The sequence below is a fragment of the Oryctolagus cuniculus genome, chromosome 1 (assembly GCF_964237555.1).
Source record: "Oryctolagus cuniculus chromosome 1, mOryCun1.1, whole genome shotgun sequence".
NCBI classification, from domain to species: Eukaryota; Metazoa; Chordata; class Mammalia; order Lagomorpha; family Leporidae; genus Oryctolagus; species Oryctolagus cuniculus.
The window spans coordinates 168,596,846-168,615,011 of NC_091432.1; the positions used below are offsets into that span (position 1 = coordinate 168,596,846).

The window sequence follows — 18,166 nt, forward strand, 5'->3', positions numbered from 1 at the left end:
GAGCTCAAGAAACTCAACAACAACAAAACAAACAATCCAGTTAAGAAATGGGCAAAGGACTTGAACAGGCACTTTTCAAAAGAGGAAATTCAAATGGCCAACAAACACAAGAAAAAATGCTCAGGATCACTAGCCATTAGGGAAGTGAAATCAAAACCAAAATGAGGTTTCACCTCACCCCAGTTAGAATGGCTCCCATAAAGAAATCAACAAAAGTAAATGCTGGCAAGGATGTGAGGAAAAAGGTACCCTAATCCACTGTTGGTGGGAATGTAAACATTACAGCCATTGTGAAAGACAGAATAGAGATAACTCAGAAAACTGAAAATAGATATGACTCTTCTATGGGAATTTACCCAAACAAAATGAAATCAGCATATGAAACAGTTATTTGTACCCCCAGGTTTATTGCAGCATTATTCACAATAGCTAAAATATAGAATCAACCCAGATGTCCATCAACTGATAACTGGATAAAAAATTATGGTATATATACACTATGGAATACTACTCCACCATCAAAAATAATGAAATCCTGTCTTTTGCAACAAAATGGATGCAACTGGAGACCATTATACTTTGTGAAAAAGTTAGCCCCAAAACAACAAATACCATGACCTGTGGTAACTAAGAGTACTAAGAAAGTAATGTATTGGAGTGCAATTGACATTTTGAGATTGGATAGTTTATAGCCTTTGTTCCTACTGTTGAGGAACAGTGTTTTTTTCCTTCTATTTGTTGAACACTTTAGTGTAGAGTTAATCTTATGAATATAAACTGAAAGTAGATCATTGTAAAAATTAGGAGAGAGAATAAGAAAGAACAGGAAGGTTGGGAGTGTGGGTAGGGTGGAAAGTATCATTATGTTCCTAAGTCTGCATATATGAAATACATGAAATTTATTTACTTTAAATTAAGAAAACAATTTCAGCTCCAACTTCAAATACTGCCTGAATCACATGAAGAACATGTAATGCTAATTTTCAGAAAACCAACCATGGGAAATTTCCTGCTTAGAAGTCAAGAAGCTGCCCCAAATCTATGAAAACATCAGCGGTAAACATCAGAAGTACAACTCCTACAGGAAGAGGTCTTGAGAAAGTCTGGAAAAGAACCACTTCCATTACGGTTGATCATCTTCCATGAGAATTCAAAGAAGTTGGCTGGCAGTTTAGCTGACTGAGAAAGCATATCAAGGTGGGAAGAAAAAATTCTCACACAAAATTGGTCCAGTTTAAACTGCAGATTTTCTCAAGTGGCACCCATTGTTCCACAGACAGCCTTGGGCAGAAGTCCAAGTCTCAGGGAATGCCCTGGATGATTAAGTCCACAAAGAAGGGAAACAAATTATTTGAGAGCTCAGGCATCACCCGGAGGATTGATTCAAGTTTAAGGGTAATCAGCTGTTAAATATGCAACTGATTGATGAATTGATATTGATAATTTAATAGTTTAAATTTAACTGCTTTTTCCTTGTTGGTGCTACCTTTGCTCAAATTGAAGTTTGACAGAATTGTTAATCTGTAAGATAGTTTTTTATATTTATATATTATATTTATATTTAGATAGTTTTAATAAGGTTCTTACAGTTATTAGACCATTAGGCCCATAGAATTATCTAAATAACATTATTTAGGAGGTTGAACAACATAGTCTACTATTATGTAAACCATTCTTGAGTTTTTAATAAAAACCATTTATATATGCTATATACAGTTGTAAAAAAATCCTGTAAAGACAACTAACTATTTTTTTATTTGACAGGTGGAGTTATAGACTGTGAGAGACAGAGAGAAAGGTCTTCCTTCCGTTGGTTCACTCCCCAAATGGCCGACACAGCTGGCGCAGTGCCGATCCGAAGCCAGGAGCCAGGTGCTTCTTCCTGGTCTCCCATGTGGGTGCAGGGGCCCGCGCACTCGGGCCATCCTCCACTGCCCTCCCAGGCCACAGCAGAGAGCTGGACTGGAAGAGGAGCAACTGGGACTAGAACCTGGCACCCATTTGGGATGCCGGCGCTGCAGGCGGAGGATTAACCAAGTGAGTCATGGCACTGGCCCCGACAACTTACTATTTACTTCAATAAATTGTGGCTTAAAAAACAAAATACAAAATCTCCAACTAAATCTATTAGCATTTTAACCAGTTTGATGCTAAATTCATATAAGAGGAAATCAAGATTGCTCATTACAGCCTTTGCTGCAGAAACATTTCTAAAATTTATGCAAATTGTTTTTCTTTACAGAATAATCCCTTTCTCTACCCTTCTCAATCTGAAAAGTTTTTTTTTTTCCCCCTCATTTCTCTATTGGTACCATTGATGTCAGATGTCTTCACACCATCTGCCTGGGCCATCTAATAATATCCTAACTCATCTATCTCTAGTCTGGTGAAGGAGCACACCATATTATTCACGATGTATTAGGCAGTGGGCCAAGTATTTTCACAAATTATCTCACCTAATTTTCAGCATTCTGCAAGGTAATTTAATTTGTATTATTTATCCAAAATCCAAAAAATTCAAATGACCTATAAATTGGAGGCAAAGGAATTTGCCTCTTGAAGTCACACATCCTTTAATTTAGTTAAATTTATATCTTAAAATGGAATTTTTAGTTTTAAAAGTAAACTAAATCTTAATAAAAGTTAGCTAGATTTTTTACTCAACAAACACACTCACACACAGAATACTTTTTACTAGTTGCTGGAGTGATAATGGTGATGACTGACAAGGTCTTCATTTTAAATAAAGATGACAAGCATTAAATAATTTCAAACAAATAATTACAGTTTTTAAGGAGTGCTAGGTCTTTCTCAATCTATGTATTGGCCTCAATCTATGACTGACTACAATAATTGATGCTGGCTGGGATAACACAAGAAGTACTTACGTAGCATGGAATTAGAACCTGTAATGAAACATTAAGTCAGAGAGGACATTTAGAGAAGACACCAATGTGACCCAACTTTCTAGAAACTAAAAGAAAAGTAGATTACACTGAACAAGGGGAACAACAGAGTGAAGACACTGGAAGGCAGGAACAGACTGAAGAATGGTCTAAGGTGTAAGTGGAGACTTCACTCTCAAGGTTCATCACACAGAGCTTGGAAGGTCACGTTAGGATTCTGGATTTAGAAGAGATTTAGTGGTTAGTTTATGTCCTGAACTTAAAGGTAATTGAGTAAATTAGTTTCTGGAAGTTGCATAGGGAATTCTTTTTGAGACAAAAGGTTAATAGTTTGGGGTTATTTTGTTCTAAAAACTGAGTATATAAATTCATTTATTGAAGACTACCTATGTGTGAAGCACACACTTCAAACATAATCCACTTCTGAAACCCAAGGATTTTCTAAACTGATAAAGAGGGAGCGGGGCTGAGCAGAACACAGAGGTAAGGTAAAGTCTTAAGAGCATAAATAGGAAATTCTGAGAGCCTTTATCAACTTTTCAGGTATCCCGCTCCCGATTCTCCTTTCACTTTGGCAACTAATACATTTCAATGTTTTTTTTTTTTGTTTGTTTGTTTGTTTGTTTTTTTGACAGGCAGAGTGGACAGTAAGAGACAGAGAGAAAGGTCTTCCTTTTGCTGTTGGTTCACCCTCCAACGGCCGCTGTGGCCCGCACGCTGCGGCCGGCGCACCACGCTGATCCAATGGTAGGAGCCAGGTACTTCTCCTGGTCTCCCATGGGGTGCAGGGCCCAAGCACTTGGGCCATCCTCCACTGCACTCCTGGGCCACAGCAGAGAGCTGGCCTGGAAGAGGGGCAACCAGGACAGAATCCGGCAATCCGACCGGGACTAGAACCCGGTGTGCCGGTGCTGCAAGGCGGAGGATTAGCCTAGTGAGCCGTGGCGCCGGCCTCAATGTGTTTTCAAAGGAAATCTTTAGCCCTACTCTTGCCTATTATTTAAAAAAAATTTTATTTGAAAGGCAGAGTGACAGACAAATGGAGGGACAGAGAAAGGAGTAAGGAGTAAGGAGAGAGAGAGAGAGAGAGAGAGAGAGAAATATCCTTCATCTTATGGGTCATTCTTCAAATGGCCACAAAGGTCATGGCTGGGCCAAGCCAAGGCCCGGAGCCAAGAACTCTATCTGGGTCTCCAACTTAGCTGGCAGGAGCCCAAGGCATTGGGTCATCTTCTCTCACCTTCCCCAGCACACTAGTAGGGAGCTGGATCAGAAGCAGTACAGCTGGGACTGGTCATGGATGCAAGTGTCACAGGTTTTGGCTTAACCAGCAACTAAACCACACAGGCCCCCCCTCCCCCATTACTCCTCTCTATCATTTTAATCCAACTGATAGCTCTGTGTGATGAGGCTTAACAATATCATTATTAATAGAATGCAGATGAGTATAAAATCAGTATATCAAATAAGATAGGGGATATAAAAATCTATCTTTTATTTAAATGAGGTATATTCTGAAATACTACAAAGTCAAACCCTGAGAATTGAGTCATAAAATCTGCTTTACAATGGAATTTAAATATTTCTGCAATTGGGAAAATGCAGAGAGCTTGTAATTAAAGTAAAAAACTTCATCCTCCTATTAATTTCAAAAATCAGTTACTATGAACTAATCTTAAATTTAAAAATAAACCTATTTGGGGGGAGCAATTTGAAAGGTACATGAGACCACTCTTAACTATCTTTGCAATTTCCCATGAATCTGAAATTATTTAAAAATTTGAAGTTTTTATAAGCATATTTAAGTTATATAAACAGAGACCAATCATATTGATTTGAAAAGCAGTCACTTGTTTTGGTTAATGTAGAATTTGGTGGTGGATTAAAAAATGTTGAGACAATGAAATTTTGCAACAGAAGTAATACACAATTATGGAAATAAGATTTAAAGTGTCAGATCAAATTACTGGCTCTACCACCTGGAAAGCCTTGAACATGTCATTTAACCTATCAAGAATATTCTGAAAATCAAATTTGATATGTATAAGGAAAATGTGTTCACTTTAAAGCCTACACAATGATAGTAATTTAAATTTCCTAGCCTTCCTTTTTGTAAAGGATTGTCTTCATTTATTTCATGCATTCTTTCAGTGGAACAAGATCACACTTCAAAAATGGTATTCAAACAAAGAAATACAGCAACTAAGTTTATTACATGCAGATTTTTCTGCATTGTTGCTAACAGTTCACTGGTCCAAAATTACTAAAATACTTAAAAAACTATACATTATGTAAACAAAACATAAATAAGACAGCATAGTTCTTTGTACATATATTTAGTACAGGTTGTTAGGGACTTAGGAATATGTACAATTTACACCATGGACTGCATTTTCACAATGCATAAATATATATATATATTTTTACAGAAAAAAATAAGGTTTCACTAATGACACAGAATACCATATTGTAGATATGCTGCAATAGTCCAAATTCAAGAAGAAACATGTCAATGTAAGTGTGCAAAAGGCTAGCTTACTCTAAACTAGTCAAAATTGACACTGTTCAATATGTTACACAGGCAGGTAAATCCTGACCATGTACTTTAAACAAAGAACCTCTGAAAACATATTCATACCAACGAGTGAAATGGAACAGATTTTTTCCCTAAGAAAACAAAGCCTTGTTATACAAGCTAATGAAGATACATTAAAACACACACACACACACACTCACACACTATGTATAGTATGTTTTCAACAATATAATAAAGAGTTTAATTTGTATGGGATTCAAAACAATGCCCCATTATTTAAAAACTGGCTCGTTTAATCTAAATTCAAGATGCAGCTGTGTCAGGCTTCTCTAAACCAGATGATTGAAAAGCAGGGAAGACAGAGGCAGGATTTCGACTGGCAGACACAATTTGAGAGAAAGAAGACGACAGTGAAGAAACATTAGATGCTGGAGTATTTATGGTATTTAAAATGGCTCCTTCTGGGCTAACCAACAATTTTTTGACAGATGTGTCCAAATGAAATACTGAAGTATTACTTGGCAGTGGAGGATTACTGGAGGAAATGGCAGACACCAAAGATGTCTTAGCCAAAAGAGTAGCTGGAGAAGACTTAATTACTGATGCTGTTGTTGCAGGAGGTGGAACTTTAGCAGTTGTGTTTAAAATCTGTGGTGTTGTATGTACTACAGGGAGAGAAGTTGTATTTCCAAAAGAGTTTACAATTTTTGTAGAGCTCTTTAGACAATGTTTTATAGGTTGTTCACTTAAAAAATTACTTGATGCTAGTGTGTTCTTCTGGGTAGGGTTATCTACTTGTATAGGCTGAATGCCCTGGCCACTGTTAAGAACTAAGGGAGGTCCGTATTTTGGATTTGTAGATATAAGGAGAATGTGGCTGCCAGCTCCAAGACCTTGTGGTGGAACAATAAACCGGGTTCCATTAATCATGATCTGAGTACCAGGTGCCAAAGGTGTACTGGTGTTGATAACTATCTTTTGCTGAATACAAGGTTCACTTAACTGACCCCCTACCAAACTAGTTATATTTGATGGTGCTGTAGCAGTGTGAATGGCAGAGCCACTTGAAGCAGAACTGTAACTGGGGTTTGATTTTACTAAAGCAGGGGACATTTGCTGGTTTGGCAGAGAAGTAAAATTGGAAATATTAATTATTTTACTTGGACTTTGTGAAAGGGATGACAATTCAGTTTGAGGTTTGTTTGTGTTTACATTCGTTGGCACTGTAGTTGAAATCCCTGGTGAGTGAAACTGGAGAGAAGTCCGAGACTGTCTTTTGGAAAGGGAAGCAGGACGTGTGGCTCCTGGTACTGTAGTTGAATGTGGAACTGTGCTGATTATTTTAGGGGATACAGTCACAGGTGTGGGCAAGGCAACAGTAACAGGGATTTGTAAAGCTGATGTTAAACATTTAGGAGACACTGTTGGTTGTGTAGTTGAAATAAGGACAGACGATGCAAGATGTCCTGTTTTCACAGTTGATATAGCCACAGTGTTTCCGAAATTTGAAGTGCAAAGTCTATTTGACAAAATAGGCGTGATTCTTGAAGAGGTATCAGTTCCGCTGACTAAAACAGGAGGTCGCGTCCCAATTGAAGTGGAAGTTGAGGTCACTGAAAGGGAACCCAGAGATACATTTGTTCCTGTTACTGAAAACATGTTTACTGCTCTTGCTGCAGAAACCGCTGATTCATTAACAGGAGTAATATTTTGATTCACAAAATTTGAGCTTAATGGAATTGAACTGCTACTCGAAGACAATGGCAAAATGAAGTCTTTGCCACTTTTATCTTCTCCTTTTGGGTTTACATTCTGCAGTATATTAATTGTTGGTATAGCTGGCACACTGCTTGAAGTATTTACAATTGCTTGACCTATGTTTAGTCCAATTTTCACATCTTTTATTTGAGACACAGTTGGTGATGGGTTTATTTTTATTGGTGTTCCCATTGTAGATGGAATTAGTACTATTTGAGGTTGCTCTGGAGTCTTAACAAATGTTTTATTCAAGGTGGGGGGAAGGGTTTGTTTTAAGGATTCTGCAGCAAAAGTTGGGGTTGAAGTGCCACTGGGAACTGGAGCATTAATAAAAACTAATTTCTGGGCTGAAACACCTGTAGATGTTGGTGCAGGTGCCACGTTAGTTGCAGTTCCACTACCAGAAGATAGGATAGATGGAGCTGATACCAGCATAAGTTTCTGAACTGGAGTCCCATTGATCACTTCTCCATTTGTTTCTGCTATTCCTTCTGATCTTGCAGCAGGGTAACTTTTGGTAATATAATCTACTTGCTGTTGTTTAGATGGAGCATGAATAACATTTGCATTGGCCTGTCCAAAATTGCCTGATATGTTAATTACACTTAGTGAACTATTTGTTGTTGATGGTGCTAGAGTGCTAGAAGAAACAGAGGACTTCAAGGGTGAATTTGGTAGGTGTGAAGTTTTACCTACCACATGGCTCAAGTTACTAGTACTAGAAAGTTTGAGATTTTTCCCCACGGACGAATTACAGCTAGCTGGAATGGAAAAAGAAGTTTGTGCTTGGCCAAAAGTTGGGACATTAGATGTAGTAGTCATTCCAGCTACCGGAAAAGCAGAGGATGATGACGTTGATTTTGGCACCAGAAATGCCTGAAGCTGGGGAGCGAAAGTGAAAACTGAACTTGAAGATAAACTGTTGGGTGAGTTTTGATCTGGATTGGTCTGTACTTTTACAACCCCAGTATTCCCACCCCGTGTCCTAACAAGAATTGACTGTGAATCTCTTATACACACAGTTTTCAGTTCTTGCTTTGCTTCAGAACAATCAGCAGTTTGTTGTGCAAAACAGTTGAGGGAATTACCAGGATTTATAGATCCACTTAGTGTTGTTGCTGACAACAGAGGTTGAACTGTTGAAGAAATGGTGGGTGAAGCAATAGGCTTGGGGAATGTGGCTGCTGAGACTGAATTCTTGACTTTTTCTGCCTCACTCTGGCTATTCTTAACTGGTGGTGTTAATAAATTACTTACAGAGGTTACAGGTGACAAAGGTTGTGGTCTAGCACTACTCACATGTGTTACAGGTGTAATTGCCTTGTTGAAAACTGTATTAGGTAGTTGGGTAGAAACAGATCCTGTTGAGTTGACGAGAACTGATGCTAAAGAGTTTACACTTGCTGCTTGTGGGAAAGATGAACAATGTTGTTCTATACCTTTCTGTTGAACTGGCAGTATTTCTTTTGCAACTGCTTTTCCTTCCTTGTGCTGAATCACAAAATTCTTAGGCAGAATAAGAACTTGCTGCATAATTTTTTCTCCTGTTTTAGTATCTACCACAGGTTGCATCTGAATCTTTACAGAGCTGCTGTGAAGATCTATTGGTAACCACTGGCCACATGGCATTTTGTATACCATCTGTAAAGGACCTTTTGTATTGGTGTGGCAGGTCAATGCTGGCTTTGTGGGGCTTGCTTCTGGGGGAGCTGTAACTGTCTTTTCTACAGCAGGAGTACTTATGCCTGTGGAAGGGGGCAGTTGATTTGTTAAGGTCACTTTGTTCCCAATATTCTTTGCAAGCAAGGCCTGAATAGGTTTGGTCCCTTTCTGTAGAGTAGACACTGGTACTGAATCCACTGAAGCAAATGACTCTGAAAATGGCAGCTCTCTATGCCTGGATTCATTTACACAGTCAATCTGCATATCATCTTCCAAATTCTCAATTGCTGTTTCATTTGTGCTTAACTTTGCTTTCTTCCTGGGGGAAAGCTGTTTTGTGCTATCATCCAGGAAATTACTTTGTTTGGACTGTCGTTTAAGGGTTTTAGGCAGTGTCTTCAGTACATCTTTTGAAGGCAATTCCTTTTTCAACAGCTTGCTTCTTGCCAGAGGAAAATCTACTTCTGACAATTTCATATCATCTGAAAATTGCAAAAATAAGCATTTTGTTTATATAAAACAGCAGCTAAATAGCAATAACATCAATTATTTTTAAAAAGTCCATTTTTGAGATAGCAATTCATTAAGAAATGTACTGTGGGGTGATTGACAAGTTTCAGCACCACTGAAGAAGATAAAGGTGAGGTGATCTTTGATGTGGTAATCTTGATATCATAATCATGCCCACGAGCAACCTTTTAAAGAGAACATTATTTCTGGGCAAATTCTGCCAATCCTGCTGCCCATGCAAGTGCAAAAAAAAAAAGTTTCATTTTTAAAGACAAACTCAAGCCAACAATTAGGCTTAGAATTTAATTTGGAAGGAAATCTAGCCTAATTCTCTTCTACTAATAAAGAAATCTTGATACCAAAGAGATGGTTCTTCATTTTATCCTATTTTAAAAGACTCTAAATATATCTAGTTTCTTCTGAGTCTTTAAAAAATTGATTTTACTTAATTGAAAGAGAGTTAGAGAGAGAGGTAGACAGAGAGAAAGGTCTTCCATCTGTTGGTTCACTCCCCAAATGGCCGCAATGGCAGGAGCTGAGCCAATCTTAAGCCAGGAGCCAGGAGCTTCTTCCAGGTCTCCCACTTGAGTGCAGTGGCCCAAACACTTGGGCCATTCTCCACTGCTTTCCCAGGCGATTAGCAGGACGCTGAATCAGAAGTGGAACAACTGGGACTTGAACTGGCACCATTATGGAATACTGGTGCTGCAGGATAGGGCTTTAATCCTCTGTGCCACAGCACAGACCCCTATCTAATCTTCTGATGTTTACGCTTAGAGTAAAACAAATATGTTCATATCTAGTCAAACTGGATTAATGAAAAGTTACTCTTTTACAGTTCACCAAAGACAAGAAAAAAAGTAAACACATTTCTAACCAAGCTTTTTCTAACCTTTTATATAACTAAAGAGTCATTAAACTAGATTTATAGAATATAATCTGATGAGTTAAAATGAATTATAGGTAACCTAATCCAGCCTCCTATCCTTATTAGAATGATGTGTTCCTTATAGTCTCTAAAGGTCATGAAATTTAGTCATTCCTCATATGAATTTTCATAATATTGCTAAATTCCATTTAAAGCAAAGTTCAGAAATAGTGATTCAAAATAGGAGTAATAAGAAGAAAAAAATGAACCTATTTCAAAGGGATTACAGTAAAGATGTGTGGTCTACAATAAGCAATGAACATGCTTATAATTTGGGTCAGGCATTGACTCTAGACTCCTAGAAATGTGCAACTTCTTATAAGGGCACAAACAGTACTTCTTCAAAACATAGCAGATTTCCCCAGTCAATATACTTCATTGACCAGGTTATCTTTTGCCTTTGCAACAAAGAAAAGCTTCTTTTTTTGTGTTTAATATTGATTTTAAAAAAGTTTTAATGCTGGCCGGCGCCACGATTCACTAGGCTAATACTCCGCTTGCGGTGCCAGTACTCCAGGTTCTAGTCCCGGTTGGGGCACCCATTCTGTCCCGGTTGCTCCTCTTCCAGGCCAGCTCTCTGCTGTGGCCCAGGAAGGCAGTGGAGGATGGCCCAGGTCTTTGGGCCTTGCACCCGCATGGGAGACCAGGAGGAAGCACCTGGATCCTGCTTTGGATCGGCGCAGCACACCGGCCGTAATGACCATTGAGGGGTGAACCAACAGAAGGAAGACCTTTCTCTCTGCTTCTCTCACTAACTCTGCCTGTGCACAAAAACAAACAAACAAACAAACAGAAAAAAAGTTTTAATGCCTACCCGAATCAAAGAGATCTTTCTCCAGGACATCTAGATGCTCTGTTGAGTCTACAGACTTACTGAGTTCTACTTTAGGAGATTCTTTTCCAAGATCTCCTTCACCTTCTTCAGTAGTCCACAGTTCTCTAGTGAATTTATCATGATCAGGTTGTCTTCTGAAATCATCATAGTCTTTCTTCAGGCGGCTCCTGAAACAAAATACCCAATATAACAAACTTCACAAGTTCATGGTAAAATAGAAAAGCTAGGTTTACTTTGGTGGGGAAATATCTTGGAATTCACACATAGTTTTTTCATAATACACTTTTCTCATGAATTCTTTGAAGACCCTTTATTTGTATTAAACTCTTGGAAGTTAAATTAACTTTAAACTATACAATGAAATATTTTCAATTAAGCTACTAAAAGTTACATTTTAATCTTAAGTGTGCCTAACAACCTTGTCAGTGATAATTGCTCAAGAAGAAAAAACCTACAGTGTATCCATAAGAAATTTAAAAGATAACATCTGCAGGTTCCAGAATCAATTATTTGAACACACCGATTGTGTTTTCTAAATTTTTAAATTTTTATTTTTATTTATTTGAGAGGTAGATTTACAGACAGTGAGAGGGAGAAACAGAGAGAAAGGTCTTCCATCCGCTGGTTCACTCCCCAAATAGCTGCAATGGCCAGAGCTGTGCCGATCTGAAGCCAGGAGCAAGGAGCCAGGAGCTTCTTTCAGGTCTGCCATGTGGTTGCAGGGGCCCAAGTGCCCAGGCCATCTTCTACAGCTTTCCCAGGTCATAGCAGAGAGCTGGATCAGAAGTGGAGGAGCCAGGACTTGAACTTTCACAGAATCTTTTTCACATGCCCATATGGGATGCCGGCACTGCAGGTGGAAGATTAACCTATTGTGCCACAGCACCAGCCCCCAACTGTGTTTCTAAAGGCTGTTAGCCTGTTAAATGAGAAAGGTATTTTTGTCCTCTAGCTGCATTGATAGGAAACAGATTTAAAAGTATTGATTATGAGGTAAAAAAGTTTATCAAGAAATTCTAAGCAACGTTATCTACTATTGTGATTATTATACAGATAGTAACAATCAAATCTATCACTTGATCCATAGAGTAAGCATATCTAAACTCTTGGCTCTTTGTAGTGTAGAATCAAAATCAAAATGGAGTGAGTGCAGCTGAAAGCTAATTGCAGATCTCTTGCTTCTGTACATATTAGCTTTGCTTGCTAACAGCTAAGGGTGTATCTTGTGAAACTATGTGGGTCCAAATTCCCAGGAACTAGTTTGACAGAAATGTGTCCTTCACTGTTAACTTACAACCATATCCTCGATCTGTTATTGGGTTTGTTATTGCTAACTGTTATCTTACAACCATATTCTGGTTTTCTTTTTATTGTTTATTGCATACCAGGGGTTCGGTTCAAAATTGTGAGCCCTAGAGGACACAGTACTTTAAAAAGCTGTGTAACTCGCTGTTGGGGGCCGCATTCTGGTAAGGAGCATTGGTCCCGATTGGTTACCGGGTGCTGGTCCCAATCAGTTGCCTTGCCTCTCATTTTTCTCTCATTTGCTTCTCATTTTCAATAAAATTCATGCATGACTGTCATTGGTTTTTATAATATTCTATTTTAGCTGATGAGTGGATGCAACAGTAGAAAGACTTTTACTTATTAAGCCTAGAGGAACAAAGCTGAAAAGTAAGTAACTTTCACAGAATCTTTTTCACATAAAAATATAAGAGATATATTTTTGAAAACTATGGAAAATTAAAAAAAAATTTCCAAGTGATCACAGCACAACATTTTGGAGATCCTTTATTATTCCTTTTGCATTTTTTTAAAAAAAAGATTTTATTTATTTGAGAGAGAATTACAGACAGAGAGGAAGAGATAGAAAGAAAGGTCTTCCATCCGTTGTTTCACTTCCCAAATGACCACAATGACCATAGCTGGGCTATCCAAAGCCAGGAACCAGGAGCTTCTTCCAGGTCTCTCACGCAGGTGCAGGGGCTCAAGCACTTGAGCCATCTTCCACTGCCTTCCAAAGCCATAAGCAGAGAGCTGGATCAGAAGAGGAGCAGCTGGGACATGAACTGGTACCCATATGTGATGCTTGCACTGTAGGCATAGGCTTAGTCTACTATGCCACTGTGTTGGCCCCCTCCTTCTGCTTTCAAACAGGTTCCCTATTGTACCCTCAACTGTTGCCCTTAATTTCTGTTACTTAGAAAATAAATCTGAGGGCCCAGCACTGTGACACAGCAGGTTAAGCTGCCACTTACAATGCTGGCATCATTGGTTAGTGTCCTGGATGTGCCACTTCTGATCCAGCTCCCTGCTAATGCACCTGGGAAAGCAGCGGAGGATGGCCTAAGTGTTTGGGTCTACCCATGTGGGCGACTTCGAAGAAGTTCCTGACTCAGACAGGCACAGCCCCGGCCATTGTAGCCATTTGGAGTGAACCAGCAGATGTAAGATCTCTGTCTCTCCCTCTGTAACTGTTTGAAATAAATAAATGAAATCTAAAAAAAAAAAAAAAAAAAAAAAATCCAAATATATCTCATCTAATTTACTTTTGCTAAAAATTCTTATTTGTGCAAACTTAAGTTTAAATTTTATCTCTAAGCTGTAACACTTTCATCAAAATTATTCATCTAAGCATCAGTTTACTTATTTGTATAATAGGGATAATAAAGGCATTCATCTCATAGTATGTGTGGCACACACATATTCAGTAAATGTTAATAATTAATCTCAATTTATTTATGTTTTAAGTTATTGCTTAAGAGTTTTATGAAACTGATGAAGGCTGTGCCTAGCACAAATTACCAAAGAATAATGGTAAAATGGAATTTTGGAATGGCAAAATATCTACATGGGAGTAGTATTAAGTTCTCCTCCCTTTCACACTCTCATTTATCTTTTCAGTCTTAGTTGATGACTTGTATTATTCATTTGAAAGGCAGAGAGACAAAGAGTTATCTCCCATCCATTAGTTCCCTCCACAAATACCCACAGCAGCTGCGACTGGGGCCAGGCTGAAGCCAGGGGCCCAGCTGCTCGAGGCATCACCCGCTGCCGCCCAGAGGAAAGCAGTCCCTGGATGCTGACTTGCAGCAGAGCCAGACTGGAATCCAGACACTCCAAGATGTGTACCAGTGTCCTGCCAGGCTAAATGTCCAACCCTAATGACTGTTTCTATTTCAGGAAAATGGAAGCACTCAGAGAGCACTTTCATATGCTCACAAATTACTTGCAATTTATCTTATTTTGTACTCAAACTCTTCATTTGCATATTTTCTGGTCTATTCAAGAATATCACTCTACTAAGTTTCCCTCCCTTCAACTGAGTCCACTTTTTTGCCTACTAGACCATTTCCATCAGTAAACAAACATGCTATTTTTCCCATTAATAAAAACAAACACCAACAAACACGCTCTCTTATCCCCAACTTGTCAACTTATAGGTATTGCTCCTTTTTCTCTATTTCACTTTTCAGCACAATTTCATGAAAGATGACATTTCAACACTTTTATAAATCTTCTGAATAGCTGCCTGAGACTCACTTTTCAATAATGAATTCTTAAATTTATTTGCGAGGCAGTGTTGCAGAGAGAGAAGGAGAGAATCTTCTATCCACTGGTCCATTCCCGAAATGGCAACAAAGGCCAGGGCTGGCTGGGCCAGGCTGAAGCCTGGAATTCCATTCAGGTCTCCCATGTGGGTGGCAGAGGCCCAATCACTTGGGCCATCTTCTGCTTTCCCAGGCACAACAGGGAGCTGGAATGGAAGTGGAGCAGCTGGGACTTTAATCAGCACTCATATGGAACACTGGTGTTATAGGAGGTGGCTTAACATAAATTATGATGCTGGTCCCCAATAGTAAATTCTTATTTATCTTCTTCCTTGACCCCTTGTGATCATCCTCCTTTTGACACATTTTCTTTTCATGGCTTCCAAGGCACCACTCTTACCTTGGTTATCCACTTATCTTATTACATAAGCACTCTTCCAGAGTCTCTTCTGCTAAGACCTACTCATCTCCTCTACCTCTAAATCCTGACCTCTAAATGTTAGACCTACCAGTGTTCTCTCTTCTTTATGTTCACATGGTAGGTGGTTTTTTTTTTCCCCAAACCAGTCTCATAGCATTAAATATAATCAGTATTCTGACAGTTCCCTAAGTTGTGCCTCCATCTTTGCTGAAACCTTTGAACTCATATATTAAACAGCCTGTTCAGTAACATCAACTAAATGTCTACCTGAGTGAACATAACTTTACTCCTTCAAGTTGTCTCTAACTCAATTAATGGCAATTTCATTATTCTAGTTGTTTAAAACAAAAATATTAGACATCATATTTTTTATTCCTTATTTTTCCTCATACCCATGTTCAATCCTTAAGCAAACTGTACCAACACTACTTTTTTTTCTTTCTTAATTAATTAATTAATCTATTTATTTTGACAGGCAGAGTTAGAGAGAGACAGAGAGAAAGGTCTTCCTTCCATTGATTCTACCCCAAATGGCTGGTACGGCCAGTGCTCTGCGCTGATGCAAAGCCAGGAGCCAGGTGCTTCCTCCTGGTCTCCCATGGGGTGCAGGGCCCGAGCATTTGGGCCATCCTCCACTGCCTTCCCGGGCCACAGCAGAGAGCTGGACTGGAAGAGGAGCAACCGGGACTAGAATCTGGGGTGCCGGTGCTGCAGGTGGAGGATTAGCCAAGTGAGCCGTGGCGCAGGCCATCCTACCTTCAAGATAGATCCAGAATCCAACCACTCCTTCTAATGTGCACTGTTACCCTGGTCCAAGCCACAATCATGTTTCTCCCAGATTAGTGACTTAGTGTAATAGATTTTCCTACTTTCATTTTTATCCTATTATACCCATATTAACATAACAGCTAGAGTGAGTGCTTTTATTATTATTAAAATATAAGATCATGTTACTTCTTTACTTTAAAAACCAAAGTTCTTAAACACCTACATGATTAGTTTCTCCTCTACCTCTCCGACTCGTCTCTTTATTATGTTGTTTGTCACTCACTTTGCTCTGCTTACACTTGTCTCTGTATTTTCTCTAAATGCTGACTATGCTTGCAGTCTTTTATATCTTCTATTACCTCTGCTTTTCCCTTAGGAGCAGACATGGCTCTCTCCCTCATTTCTTTCAGGTCTCTGTCTAACATCAATTTGTCAGAGAAGCTTTCCCTGATAGCCTGGTCAAACAGTAACCTTTATCCTGTTGAAATCAGGCAATTCCTATCTTACTCACCAGACTTTATTTTTCTTCACAGCATTTATCACCACCTAACATCTAAGTTTGCTTTTTCAGTTAGAATGTAAGGACTTTGTTTAAAATCAACACTATTTTCTCAGAACTTAGGAAACACCCTGCACACAGTGTGCAAATATGTCTGTTCAGTGAGTGGAAAATTACTAAAGAATTCCAAGACATCTTTCCAAAATCAAAAATGAAGAGCCCTAAAGTAAGTGAAACAGATGACAAAGGTTGAATTACCTGTTCCTTTGAAAAGCCTTCATTAATTTTGGTTCCCATGGCAGCAATTCATTTAAAAGACGTATCAATGTACTATGTAGTTCTTTTACTGCTTGCCTCCGGTGATACCATTTGCCCTAAAAACACAATTTTTAAAATAAATTGTTTAATCTTAAAGTCTACATAAGACTTATTTTCTGAGTAAAAGAACCAAACAAAATACCAATAACCCCTAAAAATGTGTCTCTTCTCCAGAAGTTTGTACACAGGGAGAAAACAGCCTATAATAAATCTTATTTAATATATTTGATGTTTTTAAATTATATGAGAGAAATAGGAATTCATCCATTTCATCCAACCAGAAGACAAAAATTTAAAAAACCAGCCCACACAAATTATAAATGTTTTAATTAATTATACAATACTTAGAAAGATAAAAAAAATTATGTATTCATCAAAATAGTAAAACATAAGGCTGTATTCAGTGAAGTTTTTGTACTTTTTCCCAGATCGAGAAAAAAGATGAGATAAACTAGGTTTGTTGTCATATCCAAAAGCAAAGTTTGTCCTTAACAAACTTCCTTAGGAAAACGAACAGTTATTTTAGAAAAGCAACCGAGTAGTCACTGTTTTAATGTTCTAATGCTATATTGTGTTGATAACTACTGTTCCCCCACTCCATTTGCTAAGTATTATACTAGGCATTTGACACACACATTTATCATTAGGAGAAAGCTCTAAGAGTTATGAAAATCTGCTAAGATGTGTACACCTACACCATCACTTTACAAGTAATAAAACTAAGGTTCAGAGACATTATCTACCTGCTTCTGAAATCCAGACTACTAAAACTATATTACTACCTCTTAAAAACTGTACCGCATAAATTCAACCTAAGTTATTAAAAAAAAAATCTCACCATCATATATAAAATTGTCTGAATATCACAGACACTTTTTTTTTTTATTGACAGGCAGAGTTAGACAGTGAAAGAGAGAGACAGAGAGAAAGGTCTTCCTTCCGTTGGTTCACCCCCAAAATGGCCGCTACGGCTGGCACACCGCGCCAATCCAAAGCCAGGAGCCAGGTGCCTCCTCCTGGTCTCCCATGCCGGTGCAGGGCCCAAGGACTTGGGCCATCATCCACTGCCTTCCCGGGCCATAGCAGAGAGCTGGACTGGAAGAGGAGCAACCAGGACAGAACTGGTGCCCCAACTGGGACTAGAACCCGGGGTGCCAGCGCCACAGGTGGAGGATTAGCCTAGTGAGCTGCGGCGCCGGCCCGCAGGCACATTTAATAGCAGTTAGGCTAACTATAGTTTCTCCACAATGTTAGTGCATATCTATCATCTAATTATCATCATCATTTATTATTATCTAATCATTTTCTTGGTAAAAATTTTGGAAATGTAATTCACATATCACACAATCTACATTTTTTATTTCTAACAAAAAATAGAATTATGTTATAGATCATGTCTAACATACACAAAACTAGACTTCATCCTTTAACAACTGTTGAGTCAACTTGCACACTGTAGAATATTAAGGTAGAA

The 18,166-nt window shown here is 38.6% G+C and overlaps 1 protein-coding gene across 5 annotated transcripts in view; it reads right to left on the reverse strand.

Annotated features, from left to right (window-relative positions):
* Nucleotides 1–5,100: 5,100 nt before the first annotated feature.
* BRD10 (bromodomain containing 10) overlaps nt 5,101–18,166 on the reverse strand; it is a 117,827-nt gene continuing 104,761 nt past the window's right edge. For 4 of the 5 annotated variants that reach the window (XM_070051782.1, XM_051845917.2, XM_051845908.2 and 1 more), the window contains 3 exons: nt 16,633–16,748; nt 11,115–11,302; nt 5,101–9,344 (listed from right to left, as the gene is read on the reverse strand). In XM_070051782.1, the coding sequence (XP_069907883.1) occupies nt 5,746–9,344; nt 11,115–11,302; nt 16,633–16,748 (3,903 nt within the window). In that variant the 3' untranslated portion in view covers nt 5,101–5,745. The remainder of the gene's footprint in view (nt 9,345–11,114; nt 11,303–16,632; nt 16,749–18,166) is intronic. The other variant, XM_051845904.2, reaches the window with a different exon arrangement.